The sequence below is a fragment of the Plasmodium falciparum genome, assembly GCF_000002765.6.
Source record: "Plasmodium falciparum 3D7 genome assembly, chromosome: 8".
In the NCBI taxonomy this organism is placed as follows: domain Eukaryota; phylum Apicomplexa; class Aconoidasida; order Haemosporida; family Plasmodiidae; genus Plasmodium; species Plasmodium falciparum.
Window position 1 is genome coordinate 924,551 of NC_004329.3, and position 17,950 is coordinate 942,500.

Below are 17,950 nucleotides of genomic sequence, written 5' to 3' on the forward strand. Positions count from 1 at the left end.
TAAATTATATATATGTAGAACGGAATTTTGCTCATTTATTTTTCCCAAAAAAAAAAAAAATAAAAAATAAAAAAAAATAAAATAAAAATATCATATATATATATATATAATATATATATATTATTATATAATAATTTTAATACCCAACTTGTTAAAATTTCTTATATTATTTTATATAAATTTTTTTTTTTTTTTTTTTCGTTGATATGAATAAATAAATAAATAAAAATATTATATATATATATATAAATATACTTACCATTATGTGATAATTATATTTTTATTTTTCCGTATTGTTTTTTAATTAAAAAAAATTTGTACTTTTTATATAACATAAAAAATTTTTGTTTTTAAATATAATACATATATATATTATATGTATGTATATATAATTTGATCATGCCTTAAGCATTTGAAATATATATATATATATTGTAATACAATTATGTATACATTTATTTTATAAGATATTATTAAATAGGTTTTTTTTTTTTTTTTTTTTTTTTTTTTTTTGATTTATTTATTTATTCATTTATTTTTTTATCACATACCTTTTGATAACATGAGTTATAATAACAATTATGTAGATTTCAATATTCATGATCGTAGAAAAACAAACAATGCGAATTTTAAGGAGGAAGAGAATTCTTGGAGTAATATGAGTTTCAGCAAAGGTAATAATTTGAATAATAATGTAATGAAAAGAGGAGGACATATGGATATAACAAATAATAAAAATTTTATGGATATAAATATTAACGATATGAATAGAATGAATAATATGAATAATTTTTATAGTGGGCACGTTACAGATGTTAATAATACGGAAAATGACGAATCAGCACATTTATTAAATAAAAATGTACAGGTGGATAATACGTATGTAAATAATTTGATTAATCCAAATGATAACGTGACTCACCCTTTTGCAAAAAATATAAACAATAATACGTCCTCATCAAATTATGTGTCAGCTCATCCTATTATAGGAAGAAACAAAACGAAGGACATATCAAATAGTAGTTATAATAATAGGAGTAATACCAGTACAATAAATAATCATAATAATAATAATATTAATAATAATAATAATAATATTAATAATAATAATAATATTAATAATAATAGTAATATTTTTAATAATAATGATAATAAAAAATATTCTTATATCCATAATTCAAACACAACCATGATGAAACCATCTAATATAATATTAAATCATCATCACAATAATAATAATAATAATAATGTTACAAATAATTTAGGTAGTACCAATTTTAATGTAAATAATAAAGTTTCTAGCCATAGCAATTTATTATATAATAATAAAAATTTCTCAAACAATAATAACAATAATTTTTTTCAAAATAATAATAATAATAATAATAGTAGTAGTAGTAATAATCGAATTAGTAACTCTAACCTAGCGATAGAACAAAATTATTGTAACCAATTTTTAAAAAGTAACGATTCAAAGGAAGGAAGAAATGTAGTTTTATCAGATAATCTTCCTTTTGTAAATAATGTTAAAGTTGATAATGATTTAAATAATAAGAATATTTTTAATAATTATAAAACAAATTATAATGATAAAAATTTCGAACAAAATAATATGAACATATCAGGTAATAGTATGAACCAATTTAATAATAATATGAACAGTTCAGGTGATAATAGTTTTGTTGGAAGTGTAGTTAGTAGTGTTATAGGATCGACTGCATCGAATTTTTTTCAGAATAAATTTTTAAATAATAAAGAGAGCAACGTTGAAAGCAATAAAGGAATTGTACATAATATATTTGAAAGATTAACAAATGATAAAGAATCAAAAAATGAGATAAATAATTTGGTACAACAAAAGGTTGCGAATATGGTGATCAATGAAATAGAGAAAAAAATTGAAATAAATCAAACTAGTTTTATATGTAACAAATTATCTGTTTTGAGAGAATATTTTGATGTAACTCATGCATATGTTATACAGAAAATATTATTTATATTGATTCCTTATATATATATTCGAAAGGCTTTATGTGAATCAAGAACATATTATGTATATACACACTTCAAAAGAAAAATGGAATCGTCTGAAAAAAATAAAACATTTAATTCTGCATTTATTTTAAATAATGATAATAGTAATTTTACTAGGCCGAATTCGAGTATAAATAATGAATATGCGCAACAACAAGGGGGAAGCTTTTTTTATAATGATAAGAGTAAAGGATATATGAGTAACACACATAATAATATGAACAATAATGTGAATAATAATATGAACAATAATATGAACAATAACATGAACAATAACATGAACAATAACATGAACAATAACATGAACAATAACATGAACAATAACATGAACAATAACATGAACAATAGTATGGCACGACATAATTCAAACGATATTAATTATGTTGATTATAGTAATGTGGGTATTTTTAAAGCAGATTTATATATCCCCTTAATGTCAAGTATTACATATATATTATTATACACATTAACAATAACCGCACAAAAACAAAATGCAACTTTTAATCCCGATAACTTGTTTAATATATCATCATATGTATTTATCTTACTATTTTTAGAAACAGCTATTATAAAATTTTTATTTTTATTAACATGCAGAGATATTAATTTATCCTTTTTACATATTCTTTCTTTTATATCATATAAATTTGTTATTATGTGTGCTTTAATTATAACGAAAATATTTTTTTATTTCCTTTATTTTATGTATGCGTCTGTCTTTGGGGGTGGAGGGACATTTCCTGATATCAGCATGAAAAATAATCTTCATGTGAATAAAAAAATGTTATCAAATAATTCACACAATACATTCAAAAATATGAATTATCAAAATATTAGTAAATTCAGTCCATTCAATATTGTGTTATTTTTAAATAGTACGACTACATATAGATTAACACAATTATATTTTTATATAACTGTGACTATACAGATGATACAAATTTTTAAGTCAATACATTTATATATACATGATAATAATTCTAATTTGTCACATAAGGTTAATATCAAAAGGATTAATGTGCTTATACTTATTTTTTCTTTATCACAAATATTTTTATGCTGGATACTTACACCATCTTTTACATAAATGAGCGGTATATATATATATATATATATATATAGATAAAAATAAAAAAAGAAGAAGCCTGGGAAGAAAGAAAAAAAGGTATGAATGAATCTAAATGTTTTAATTGATGACGAATTTTTTTTTTCTTTTTTTTGTATTTTATTCTTTCGTTTATTAGATATTGATATGAAAGACACGTAAGGAAAAGGAAGAAACGTGGATACAATAAATTGTTATTTTTTTTTTTATTTAAAAATATGAAATTTTTTTAATATATATATAATATATATATATTTTTGTGCATTATATATATATATATATATATATATATATATATATTTATTTTTTATGTATCATGTATAAATATATGCATAAAAGTATGAGATAAATTAATTATATTATTTTTTATTATATATATATATATATATATATATATATATATATTTTTTTTTTTTTTTTTTTTTTTTTTTTTTTTTTTTGTGGCCTTCAAAGATTCATTGTTGTAAAAGTATTAATAATAAACCAAAATTTCACATTAAACATTTAAGATAAAAATAATTTTTTTTTTATTTTTATAAATATAAGTCAATTATTATATATTATTGTAAAACAAAAAAACCACAAAAGGATATATATTTTATGTATATTATTTATTATTATGTTATTCGAAAGATATAATATATTAAGGCTTTATTTTATTTTTTCTTCATATCATGAAATTGTATAAGGTATATATATGGCACATTTTTTATATTATCTTGAAATTATATATATATATATATATATATTTATATATATATATTTATTTTTTTTTAGGTGCCTTACAATTTATGGCATAATTTTATCATATTTATTATTCTTATTAATTTTTAATTCTTTTTTTTTTTTCTTTCACTTCTTTCTTGTATGTATAATTTTTATGGTTCAACTTAATTTATAAGGAAAATAATAAAAATGGAAAATAAAAAATGAAAAATAATTTTCCGAGTCTTTTTTTGTGTGTGTTATATTACAAATAATTAAAATAAACTTATATATAATATTTATTATATTATATTATATTATAATTTTTTTTTTTTTTCTGATGCGAGTCCGATATTTTTTTTTTAAGATAAAAGGGAATAAGAAAATAGACAAGGTGATAATAGAATCTTATAATGAAAAAAAAAAAAAAAAATTCATATTTTTGAAATGATAACTTATATATATTTTTTTAGAAAAATGATGCTTAAAAGAGGAATATATAAATATAAATAAATAAATATAAATAAATAAATAAATATAAATAAATATAAATAAATAAATAATAAATATAAACAAATAAATATAAATCAATAAATATAAACAAATAAATATAAACAAATAAATATAAATCAATAAATATAAATGAATAAATATAAACAAATAAATATTAACAAATAAATATTAACAAATAAATATAAACAAATAAATATAAAATATATAAAAAAATATGACTCATGTGATAAAGTTAAAATGAATCTCTTTAGCTTTCTGATATTTTTGTTACTTTTATTTTTTATAAATTTATTTTTTGTAAAATCTAATTTCAAGAATGATGAAAGCTACAATATACCATTGAATGTATTATTTAATAAGGGCAAGAATATAAGGAAAAGAGTATGTAATGAGTGTTTTTATAAAAATGAAGTTAGTTTAATATTTAATAGTTGTAAGGTATTGGAAAATGTAAAAAATAATAATCTAAATAAAGCTAAAATAATGTCTTTTATTAGACAGTCTCCTAAGATGATAAAAAGTTATGTTACCTTGAAATATAAATCCAGATTCTCTGAAATCCTTTCTGCTAAGTATATTAAAAAATTTTTATCATCAAAAAAAATGTTGATATTTGATGTATTGTTTTTATTAGGGAAGACATATTTTAAGTATAATATAATGCTTAGTATCTTGGCTTTATTTAAGACCATCTTTATAAGATTTCTTGGTAATCAACCGATTTAGTGAATAAATTAATATATATATGTATGTATATTTATTTATTCATATAATTTAATTTAGTTTTTTATTTTTTTTTATTTTTTTTTATTTTTTATTTTTTTTTTATTTTTTTTTATTTTTTATTTTTTTATTTTTTTATTTTATTATTTTATTATTTTTTTTGGTAGCTGTTTATATTACCCAACTTTTGTCTTCCTTCTTACTATTTCATTATGTAAACATGTTTTCACAAAGGACACAAGCATACATACTTTTTATAAGTGGATCAAACTATAGCTCTAGAATTATAGGATTTTTTCAATTAAATATAATTAATTATTATATTAATATTTTTAGTGAGGCTGTACAAATTGGTCTTATTCGTATTTTATTTAATCAGTATGAAGTAGAAAAGATAAAATCCATTTTATATAATAGTTCTGATTATTATATAAACACAACGTTAACAAATAAATATTCTATTATGTATCAGTGTACAAAGAGATTTGTTATTTCAAGGTTTAATAAGTTGAGCATATTTACATTTAATTATTTAAGATATTTTGTATTAACTAATTTGTTTTTTAAGCTTTTCGAAGGAACGTAGGAAAATAAATTTAACAATACTTTATAAAAAAAAAAAAATAACATGATGAATAAATAAATAAATAAATAAATATATATATATATATATATATATAAACATATAGACATTATTTATTTGTACCTTTTTTATATTTTCTTTATAATATTTTTGTTTCTTCATTTTAGGTATAATAAATACTCTCCCAGTGATGTGAAAATGCCAGGGGTTTATTCAGACAAAAAAAAGAGCCTGAATAAAGATATGAAATATGCAACTAAAAGAGAAATAAATATTTTAAAAAATTTTTGTAAAGATACTGGATGTCATACATGTGGTATGACATGTCATGAAAAGTTTATAGGTGATCATCAACCACCAGTTCAAATAATAAAAGATATGGTTAATTATTATAAAAAAAGAAAATTCATTTTATATTTTCTCAAATTATTTAAATTATATGACACCAAGCAAAGATTATATCCTCAATGTATCAGATGTTCTCAACTACAATCTGCTTCTGTACGATGTAAAAAATTAAGACTTATACCACATTATAAAACAATAAGAATGTTTCATTATTCATCCATATTTCATTTATTTCTTAAAATGTTATTATTAACCAATTGGAAGCAAATCATTTTCTGGGATAAAAATAGTATAAATTGATTAAATGGATAGACATAAACAAACAAACATATATATATATATATATATATATATTTATAAATTTATGTTGTTGTATTTTTTTTTTTTTTTATTATTATATTAAAATACCATCTTATAATTAAATAATCTTTAAAAATTAAAACGTTATCTTTTATTTCCTTTTTATTTTATTTCCTTTTTATTTTATTTTATTTATATATTTATTTATTTCATTTATTTATTTATTTTTTTTTTCATAATCAAAAATATATACATATTCAAATTTATACATTAAAATATATAAAAATGGAAAATTATGCTTTATATTTAAATTAATTGAATATGTGTTTCATGTACATTTACAATTCTACATAAAGGAAAAAATATATACATGTATTTCTTTATTTTTTTGTTATTCCCTTTTTTTTTTTTTGTAAATATATATATATATATATATACATATATGTGTTATAATTTATGTGTAATATAGGTTTTCTTTTTTTTTTTTTTTTTTTTTTTTTGAATTTATATATATTTTTGAGCTATTAATTATATATGTATATATTTACATATGCATGTTTTATTTATATGTGTTTCCTTTTTTTTTTTTTTTTTTTTGACTTATTAAAAATGGAAATTATAAAAAGGAGTTTTTAAATGTATAGTTTATTTTCTATTAGTATATTAAAAAGATTGGTCTAACGAATCAAAAAATTATATATATATATATATATATATATATATATAGATATAGTACAAATTATTTCCTTGTAGCTGTAATTTTATAAAAATGGTATTATGTTAATTAAAGTTTTTTCCTTTTTTTTTTTTTTTTTTTTTTGAACATGAATTATATATGTGTAATTATATAAAGTATTATATATTTTGAATTATATATCAAATATTTATATACTTATTTTATATATATATGTTATATATTTTTTCCTCTCTTGGACATGACCTTAAATGAGAGTCACCTAAAAGATGAAAAGAGTTTTCTTTATACATATATAAATAAATAAATAATGATATGGATATTATTGTTTTTTTTTTTTTTTTTTTTATGAAATGTTTTTATTTTTAATATTGGAGAAGTGAAACATATAAATATATATATATATATATATATATATATATATAATTAAATTATAAGAATTTGTCATGTAAAAAAAAAAATACATATATTAATATATATATGTTAAAATAGTCAATTGGGAAGTTACATATGTAATTTTTTTTTTTTTTATTCCTTCTTATAATTATATATAAATCTGCATATATATAATATTTATATTTTTTTTTCATCATTTTATATTTTCCTAAAAAGAAAAAAAAAGAGGAAAATTAAAAGTATATTTTGATATATCAATATAATAAGGAGGGAAAAAAAAAAAAAAAAAAAAAAAAAATACAATATTAGAAGGTACCACATAAATAAATATATATATATATATATATATATTTTTATTTTTTTCGGAGGATGAGAAAATTTTTTTACACAAATAATTTGGTAAGAAATAATGGAAAAGATATAAGAACACGATCATTTCATTTAAGTTCTTGCTTATATGATTATAATTTTAACCCAAGTATGACCTCGTATATTGAGAATACATATAAGATATGGAAAGAAGACAGGTATAATGTGCAACAGGCACAACATAGAAATAAACTTTCATGTATACATATATATATATATATTTATAACTATACATACCTATATTTATATTAATATTTATATATATGTACATTGTTGCATATATATATATATATATATATATATGTATATATTTTTTTTTTTTTTTTTTTTTTTTTTTTACCTTTTAGAAACAATTTACACAAATCGTGGGACTCTTTATTTAGCATGTATCCACATGCAGAAATGGATAATTATAATAACCCAATAAAAATAAATCGAAAGACTGATAATTATAATAATAGTAATTGTTTTCAAGATGTGCTTAAGAATAATAATCTTCGAATTACATATGTGAATAATGAAATGCTTGAAAAAGGGAAAACAGAAAATATTTATGATCTAGCTAGGATTGTTCAATTAATTAGATGGTATCAAAAGAAAGGACATTTATATGCTAATATAAATCCTTTGCCATTACCAAAAGAACCTCCCTATAGTAGTGTTTGTTATGAACCTTGTAAAAGGAAAATGTCTTACGTGGATTTTGGTTTTAATGAGGATGATTTAGATAAAGAGTTTTTTTTTGATTTGCCGTCGATTAGTGGTTTTTCAAGTAATGGTATGAAAAAATGTAATTTAAGAAATTTATTAAAAAGATTAGAAGAAACATATTGTGGTACTATTGGTTTTGAATATATGCATATAACAAATGAAAATATAGTAAATTATATAATACAAAGAATAGAGAAGGACAAAAAATATGAATATGATACAAAGATGAAAAAAAGAATTTTAGAATATACTGCTCGAGCATTTATATTTGAAAATTATATGGCAGCTAAATTTGCTACAACAAAAAGATTTGGAGTTGATGGATGTGAAACATTAATTACTGGTATGAAAGCATTAATAAAAAGGGCTGCTCAGTTAGATGTAGATAGTGTATTGATGAGTATGTCTCATCGAGGTCGATTGAATGTTTTATTTAATGTATTACATAAACCATTAGAACAAATGATGTCAGAATTTCGAGGGAAAACTGGTTTTAGTGATAATATATGGGGAAATACCGGAGATGTAAAATACCATTTAGGTGTTGAAATTGATTATTATGATGAAGATTCACAAAGATATATACATATGGGTATAGTAGACAATTCGTCTCATTTAGAATCTGTTGATCCTATTTTAATGGGTCAAGCTAGAGCACAACAATATTATTGTAATGATAAAGAAAAAAAGAAAGTGTTACCAATAACTATACATGGAGATGCTTCAATCGCTGGACAAGGAATTGCATATGAAACATTTCAAATGTCTAAATTACCAAGTTATAATGTGGGTGGTACTATACATATTGTGGTTAATAATCAAATAGGATTTACCACATATCCAATAGATGCAAGGTCAGGAAAATATTGTACAGACATAGCTAAATGTATAGATATACCAATTATACATGTAAATGCAGATGATCCAGAAGCTGTAACATATGTATTTGAATTAGCATTAGATATTCGAAATAAATTTAATATTGATACAATTATTGATATTGTAGGTTATAGGAGATTTGGGCATAACGAATTAGATATGCCAAAATTTACGAATCCATTATTATATGATGTAATAGCTAGACATAAATCTGTTTTAGATATATATAGTAAAAAATTAATTGATGAAAATATTATTAGTCTTAAAGAATTTGAAGATAATAAAACTGAAATATTTAATTTTTATGAACAAGTGTATGAGAAATCCAAATCATTTGTACCAACACCTAAGGAAAAATATTTACCTCAATGGGAACATATGGTAACACCCCAAAAATTTTCTCCCTCACGAAAAACAGGAGTAGAAAAAGATGTATTAATAAATCTTGGGAAAAAGATATTTACATTACGTGAAAATTTCACTGCTCATCCAATAATAACAAAATTATTTAAAAGTAGAATAGATAGTTTAGAAACAGGCAAAAATATAGATTTTGGTACCGCTGAATTATTAGCTTATGCAACTTTATTATCTGATGGATTCCATGCACGTTTATCTGGTCAGGATTCACAAAGAGGAACTTTTTCTCATCGACACGCAGTATTACATGATCAAATAACATATGAATCATATAATATATTTGATTCATTAAAAACACCACATACCATAGAAGTAAATAATTCTCTTTTATCTGAATACGCATGTTTAGGTTATGAGATAGGATATAGTTATGAACATCCAGATGCTCTTGTTATTTGGGAAGCTCAATTTGGTGATTTTGCTAATGGAGCTCAGGTTATGATTGACAATTATATTGCATCTGGTGAAACAAAATGGAATAAACAATCGGGTATTGTTATGTTATTACCTCATGGATATGATGGACAAGGTCCTGAGCATTCATCTGCTCGGATAGAACGTTTTTTACAATTGTGTGATGATAGAGAAGATATAGCTACCTATTCTGTTGAAAAAGATAATAAGATTATTCAGCAGCATAATATGCAGGTTATAAATTGTAGTAAACCATCTAATTTTTTCCATGCATTAAGAAGACAAATGCATAGATCTTTTAGGAAACCATTAATTGTAATAACACCTAAGAAAATGTTGAAAATGAGAATGGCATTTGATAAGATTGAAAATTTTTTAACGAACACTGAATTTTTACCTTATTTACCAGAAGAAGTTGGTCATAAATTGAAAGATAAAAAAGAAATCAAAAGAATTATATTATGTTCAGGACAAGTATATTATGATTTATTAAATTATAGATATACAAATAAAATTGATGATGTAGCTATTGCCAGAATAGAACAATTATCTCCTTTCCCCTTTAAACAAATAATGAATGATCTGCAAACTTATCCAAATTTGAGAGATATTATATGGGCACAAGAAGAACATATGAATATGGGTCCATGGTTTTATGTCTCTCGTCGTATTGAAGCATCTATAAAACAATTAAAAAAAGATAAACCAAAATGGAATATTCAAATTCCTCAGGTACGTTATTCAGGAAGGGATGTATATGCAGCGCAATCAGCAGGTGATCTTAATTTACATCTTTATCAATTAGATGAATTTTTAGTTGATGCATTTAATTTGGATAAAAAATATAACATGCATGTTCAAAAATATACCGATGCGTTATAAATCTTTTTTACAATTATTAAATGGTATATCCAAATAAACACACGTAAATACATAAATAAAAAAAAATAAATAAATACACACACACGAATATATATATATATATATATTTATTTATTTATTTATTTATTTACATGTGTTATCATCTAAATGTATTATTTTTTATTTATTTTTTACCCCAAAAAAGTTTTTATGTTTAAATTAAACAAAGCATTTGTACAATTATAATTTTGAGTAGCATATTATATGCATTAACCACATATATGTATATATATATATATGTATATTTTTTTTTTTTTTTTTTTTTTTTTGTTTAAGATTTATATATTATGTACATGAAGACATATGTGTATATTTATATATAATAGAAAGATATATGTTTTATGTTTTAAAAATTCAATATATAAATATGTATTACATATTATTGTTAAAATTTTACTATAATTTTTTTTTTTAATTAAAATTATATTTTTGTGAATTTGAATGTATTACATATATATTTATGTTTAAAGGAGAGAAAAAAAAAAAACAAGAAAAACAAGAAAAAAGAAAAAAAAAAAACTTGTATGTTTATAAAAAAAGTAAACTATAACATAAAAAAAAAAAAAAAATATATATATATATATAAATATATATATTTATTTATATATAATTTATAATATTGAATATTACGAAAAAGTGAAGTATAATGTATATCATACATTATTAAGAAAAATAAGTAAACATATATATATAAATATATATATATTTATTTATATATTTATGTATATGCCAAGTTTGTTGAATCATAAAAAAAAAGAAATCACTCTTGTATAGGCTCGTTATACATATCCACTTTTGATAACAAATTATTTTGTAAACAATATTTGTGCATAAATTTTGAATAAAAATCAGTTTCTAATCCTTTTCCATGTGTATGTTTTCTTCTAGGAGAATTTTGAAGGGTACAAGACAAAAATATTAATTTATAAGACATTTGAAATGTTTTAATTTTATCATGAAATAGGGCTTTTTGTTTTTCTTCGAATGTATTATATCCCCATTCACAAAAGTATAATCTGATATTTTTAGAAATTCTTGAATCATTACTTAAAGCATTTAAATCATCATATTTATGATCGACGATATGTATCATAGAATTGGTATCTTCATGAAATGATTTGATAATAATATTAATTAAATCACATTTTTCTTTTAGTATATTCATATAATTCATGTTATTTTTAAAATAATAATCTTTTTGCTTTGTTTTATTAAAATAGTTTAAATAATTTATATCAATATTATATTTATCATAAATATAATCATCTTTTTTATTATTTTTTTTATGTTCATTATTAAAATAATCTGTTTTAAAAAGATTACGTAGTTGAAATATGATTTTATTATATTTATTTGAATAATTCGTATGAGATGGATATAAAGTATCATATCCAAAAATACGTAGCAAATTATCATCTTCTTGTCTTTCGATATGTAATCCAAATATATTTAATGTATATTTAATAAAATCATAATATTCCGTAGTAGATATTATATATATAGGTTTTTTAAAAATATTAATATTATGATTTATAATATCTATACAAGTAAAATTAAAAGTTTCATGATTTTTTCTTTCTTCATCATTTAAATTGTTACATATATATCTATATTTTATTAAATTTAGATATGCATTTTTATGTGTATTCATTAAATTATTTCTAATTTTATTAAATTCATTATGTACAAATTTATAATCCAATTTGTATTTTTCATATAATTTTAAATATATATTATTTATATAAAAGTCTTCAAACTCAGCACGAAAACATGGAAATATATTAAATAAGTTTTCGATATTTTTATATTTATAAATTATGTTCGGATTAAAAGTTCCCATAGTTAATTCTTTAACCACCTCATAACTATTAACATTATCACAATGCTTATTATTATTACTATTATTATTTTCATTATTACTATTATTATTTTCATTATTACTATTATTATTTTCATTATTATTATTATTATTTTCATTATTATTATTATTATTTTCATTATTATTATTATTTTCATTATTATTATTATTTTCATTATTATCATATTTTCCATTTTGTTTTGTTCCTATTTTACAATTTTTAATTTCATTTAATTTTTTCGCTAGAACATTTTTTTCATTTGATAATGTTATTAGTTCATTTATATCATAATTATATTTTACACAAATATTATTTATTTCATCATATATATATTTAATTACTATAACAAGATCTTCGTTTCTTTTTAAATATTTATAAATATGAAGAAGTCTGGTATAAAAAAATTTCGGCATAAGTTTATGCAATATAAACGGGTCTCTCTCCCCATCCCCCTCATTATTATTGTTACATATATTTGAGTTATCATTATTTTGAACCGTTTGATCTTTATCTTGGAAGATATGATTTGCCTCTTTCTCAAGAAATTCATACAGCATTAGATTGTTTACCTTCTTATTATTAAAAACAAAAGGTTGATTAAATATTTTTAAAAAAGTTAAGAATGCAACTACAATTTTTTCTTGCTTATTTAAATTTATAACCCCATCGAAATTAAAAATAAACATATCATCTGGATAATAATTTAAAACGTATGGCAATTCATAATTAGTATCTTTATATATTAATGTATTTTCTAAGTAACTATTTTTTTTATTTGATCTTAGTGTATATATATCATCACCCGATTCGTTCTTTTTCACTCCTATATTACTACTACTACTACTACTACTACTACTACTACTACTACTACTACCACTACTATTGTTATTATTATTATTATTATTTTTAGTCTGTTCTATTGTTATGTCAGCTAAATTGGGATCAAAACAAGGTACCCTTTTTACATCCTTAATTTCAATATCTTTAAGTATATTATATATACACAATCCCTCATCATATATAGATGTATTTTTCTCTGTACGAAAAATATTCACATTTAAATGTTTATTAATCTTAATATCTTCCTTTTCAAAATTTGTAATTTTTAAATCTTGTTCCTTCCAATTTTGAGGGTCGCCCTCATAATTATTATTATTATTATGATTATTATTATTATTATTAGAATGAACTATTATACTATATGACCTCTTCTTGCATTTCCCTAAACATAACTTTTTCAAACTACTAATATACAAAATATTATTATTTAAATATACCTTTTTAGATAATATAGGATTCAAAAATATAATATAAAAGAAAACAAGGAAAAACGACAAAAGAGAAAGGTACATTATAAATTATATATATGACCAATAATTGTGAGCATGATATAATAATAAATACATATATACATTTTGGGAGAGGCAGTATGTTCTTTGTAACAAGGAAAACAATATTATATTTAAATTTTAAAATATTCCCTTTTTTCTTGAGCAAATAATTACATTTTCATTCATATAATGGTACATATTATATAATATATATATATATATATTTTTTTTTTTTTTTTTTGGATCCTAATATGTGTATCACACAAATACAAAAATTATTACGTTTATAAGAAAATAATCACAAAAAAATTAATGCATATATAAATATGCATATTAAGTAATATTATACGTAAATAAATAAATAAATAAATAAATAAATAAATAAATAAATATATATATATATATATATATATATATATATATATATATTTCTCTTTTTATTAAAGCTATTCCAAAAAAAAAAAAAAAAAAATAATAACTTATAAATTATACATTAGTTTTATTAAAAAAGTTAAATTAAATAAACACATATTTATATACACATAAAAAAAATATATATATATATATATATTTATATATATCTTATAATTTAATTTTCGGAAGTATAAGAACATAATCATGATGATAAAAACATATATATTTATTACTTATATATATATATATATATATATATATTTGATTTGATTTGATTTGATTTGATTTGATTTCATTTATTTTCTTTAAAATGTCAATTTTGAGTTATATTATATACGGCATGGAGAAACCAATAAGCCTTAAGAAAAATTTCATTTTCACATTTGAACTTTATTAAAAAGAAAAGATAATGAATTTTAAAAAAAAAGAAGAAAGATATAAAATATTGATTATATATATATGGAAATGTCATATGTTTATTATTATAAAATGATTTCTGTATATAATGGTAGAATTTTTGTCTATCGCTTAAAAGATCATATTGATTAATTTTGTAAATATGATTTAATGTAATAGCCGCATTATATTTTATATTATTCATAAAAATACATCCAATATTAATAAGCATATTTATTATATTATTTTCATCTATATATATTCGATTTGTTGTTCTCTTTTTAATATATTTTAAGAAGTTTAAGCTTTCATCACTACTAAAGGAAAGATAAGTGTTATAATTATTATCATCATTATAATAATTTGATGTACCATCAAATGAATTATTACTATTTTCATTTTTGTGGTTACTTTCTTTTTTTTTTTCTTTTGATTTCCTTTTTATTAAATTATTTTCATTTAATATATTCGAACTATTACTTGATAATTCTTTTGTTTTATACATTCCTATCATGTCATTTATATGGTTATTGTTCTTATGAATATTGGATATGATTTTATTTTTATTATTGATTATTTTTTTTTTTTTTTGGCTAGCTATGTTGTGTCGAAAAATAGTATCCGTGTTTTTATATTTTCCAAAATGATTAATAAAACTTTGATCATTTTTTAATTCATCAAAATAATAAGAATAGCATTCAAGTGAATGATTATAATTATTTCTATTGAATAGATCTAAAGCTTTGTCATTATACGATTTATTTATAATATGATGATAAAAAATTATATTATTACAAAAATAGGACATATTTAATTTTTGTTTTTTTTGAGATATATATTTAAAATTCATACTACATATAGATATACATAAATCGAAAAAAGAGTTGATAATTATGTCAAATGTGTTAGGTAAAAATTCTTTTGTTTTATCTTTTCCAAATAAAAATATATCATTTCCTATAAACGAATAATTCTTCTTTTGTTTTTTGTTTATGAATTTTTGTTTTTTTATAATAAGTTCTATTATATTTGGTGCGTTAAATACCTCTTCATTAATACTTGTTATATCTTCAGAAGAGCAAGCATTATATATATGATTCTTACTATTGTTATAAAGTGTGCATGTTTTTTGAATATTTTTTTTCCTTCTCAAAAGGTTAATTTGGTTACATGGTTTATTTGACGAATGGATGTTTTGTTCGGGTAAGTCATAATTTATGGTAGGTCCATTTTCTAAAAAAAAAAAAAAAAAAAAAAATAATCACACACAAACACATATATATATATATATATATATATATATATATATATATATATATATTTATTTATTTATTTATTTATATATATCCTGTAGGATGATCATTGATTTATTCATCATATCTTTGTATTTATTTTATTTTATTGGGGTACCTCTTTTTTCATATGATAAAACGGATGGATCTAGGGACATGTCAATATTATAATCATTTGATTGACATTGCACTACATTTTTATATTTATAAATTAGCTTAATAGAAAAGGATAAGAATAGATTCAAATAGGGTGATGAAAAATATACATTATGAAAATGTAAGAAGGTATAAAATATATGAATTATAAAAAAAAGAAAAGAATCTAGAATTATATTATTTTGATGATAATAATTTTTAGAATAATTATATAATGTTAAATTATCACTAGAATCACTATTTTCATATGAACTACAATTTGTATGTATGATATCATCATTTTTATTATGATAATTTTTATTTTGTATAAATTTGAATATATCATTATATATATGTTGATCTTTATTATTTATAACATTATTACCATTTTGTGATTGTATATAAAGAAAATCATCATTTTGTAATTCACTTTTATTTTTTTTTTTTTTGATCTCTTTTTGTTTTTTTATATACTCCATTAATTCTTTTGAGTTTAATAAAGTTTCTATTTGATTATTGAATAATTTGTATGTATATAATTTATTTCTTTTAATTTTTTTTTTAATATATTCATTATTGATTAATGTAGGTTCTTTATATATACTATTTAAATGTAATGTGTCAATATTATCTTCTTCTTCTTCTTCTTCATCATCCGACTCATGGGGATTTTTTTCTTCATGTTTTTTATTTTTTTCTTCATGTTTTTTATTTTTTTCTTCATGTTTTTTATTTTTTTCTTCATGTTTTTTATTTTTTTCTTCATGTTTTTTATTTTTTTCTTCATGTTTATTATTTTTTTCTTCATGTTTTTTATTTTTTTCTATTTTTGTTTTTATAGTATGTTTATTCACATTATGAGCTTCATTTAATATATTATCATTATCTTCATACATATTTTTCACATTTATTTTATTCATATAAAAAGAAAAGAAATGTTCATTGCACATGATACTCAAGCTTTTTATTAGATTTTCAAAACCTACATAATTTAATAATTTGTCTTTTTCGATATTTTTATAATACAAATAAATATATTTCATTTCTAAATGATGTTCAATGAATTTATAAAATTTATCATTATTAATATATTGCTCAGGAATATTAATAGATTTCTTTGACTTCTCATATTTTTTACATCCTTCAATAGGTTCATCATTACTTTTACTATTTTCTTTTATTATATCGTTTTTATGTTCTGTTATATGTATGTAAGGAATAGTATCATCATTATGATTATATTGATTGGATGATTGTCTTTTTTCATTTTTATTTGCTTTATCTTTTATTTTTTCATCCTCTTCAGATATGATATTATATTCTTCTTTATTTATTATATTTTCTAGTACACCGTTACATTCTTCTAATATATAGTTTTCATGTTTTGTATTAAGAATTTGAAAGTTCA

The 17,950-nt window shown here is 19.7% G+C and overlaps 5 protein-coding genes across 5 annotated transcripts in view; 3 read left to right on the forward strand and 2 right to left on the reverse strand.

Annotated features, from left to right (window-relative positions):
- Positions 1–562: 562 nt before the first annotated feature.
- On the forward strand, positions 563–3,121 carry PF3D7_0820500 (protein transport protein YIF1, putative; the record flags this gene model as incomplete). The annotated part of the gene is made up of 1 exon (XM_001349284.1): positions 563–3,121. The coding sequence occupies one exon, from the start codon at positions 563–565 to the stop codon at positions 3,119–3,121; it is 2,559 nt and encodes an 852-aa protein (XP_001349320.1).
- Positions 3,122–4,594: 1,473 nt separating this feature from the next.
- Positions 4,595–6,311, forward strand: PF3D7_0820600 (conserved protein, unknown function; the record flags this gene model as incomplete). The annotated part of the gene is made up of 3 exons (XM_001349283.1): positions 4,595–5,066; positions 5,248–5,662; positions 5,831–6,311. 3 exons carry the CDS (start codon positions 4,595–4,597, stop codon positions 6,309–6,311), a joined length of 1,368 nt encoding a protein of 455 aa, XP_001349319.1.
- Positions 6,312–7,770: 1,459 nt separating this feature from the next.
- PF3D7_0820700 (2-oxoglutarate dehydrogenase E1 component) lies at positions 7,771–11,076 on the forward strand (the record flags this gene model as incomplete). The annotated part of the gene is made up of 2 exons (XM_001349282.1): positions 7,771–7,928; positions 8,118–11,076. 2 exons carry the CDS (start codon positions 7,771–7,773, stop codon positions 11,074–11,076), a joined length of 3,117 nt encoding a protein of 1,038 aa, XP_001349318.1.
- A 799-nt stretch (positions 11,077–11,875) lies between these two features.
- On the reverse strand, positions 11,876–14,326 carry PF3D7_0820800 (conserved Plasmodium protein, unknown function; the record flags this gene model as incomplete). Its single annotated transcript, XM_001349281.1, has 1 exon — positions 11,876–14,326. One exon carries the CDS (start codon positions 14,324–14,326, stop codon positions 11,876–11,878), a length of 2,451 nt encoding a protein of 816 aa, XP_001349317.1.
- Positions 14,327–15,032: 706 nt separating this feature from the next.
- The window catches only part of PF3D7_0820900 (conserved Plasmodium protein, unknown function), a gene marked incomplete at both ends in the record, with an annotated part of 5,063 nt that continues 2,145 nt past the window's right edge, over positions 15,033–17,950 (reverse strand). The window contains 2 exons of the mRNA XM_001349280.1: positions 15,033–16,348; positions 16,526–17,950. The exon at positions 16,526–17,950 is cut by the window's right edge and continues 1,242 nt beyond it. Coding sequence (XP_001349316.1) covers positions 15,033–16,348; positions 16,526–17,950 — 2,741 coding nt within the window. The remainder of the gene's footprint in view (positions 16,349–16,525) is intronic.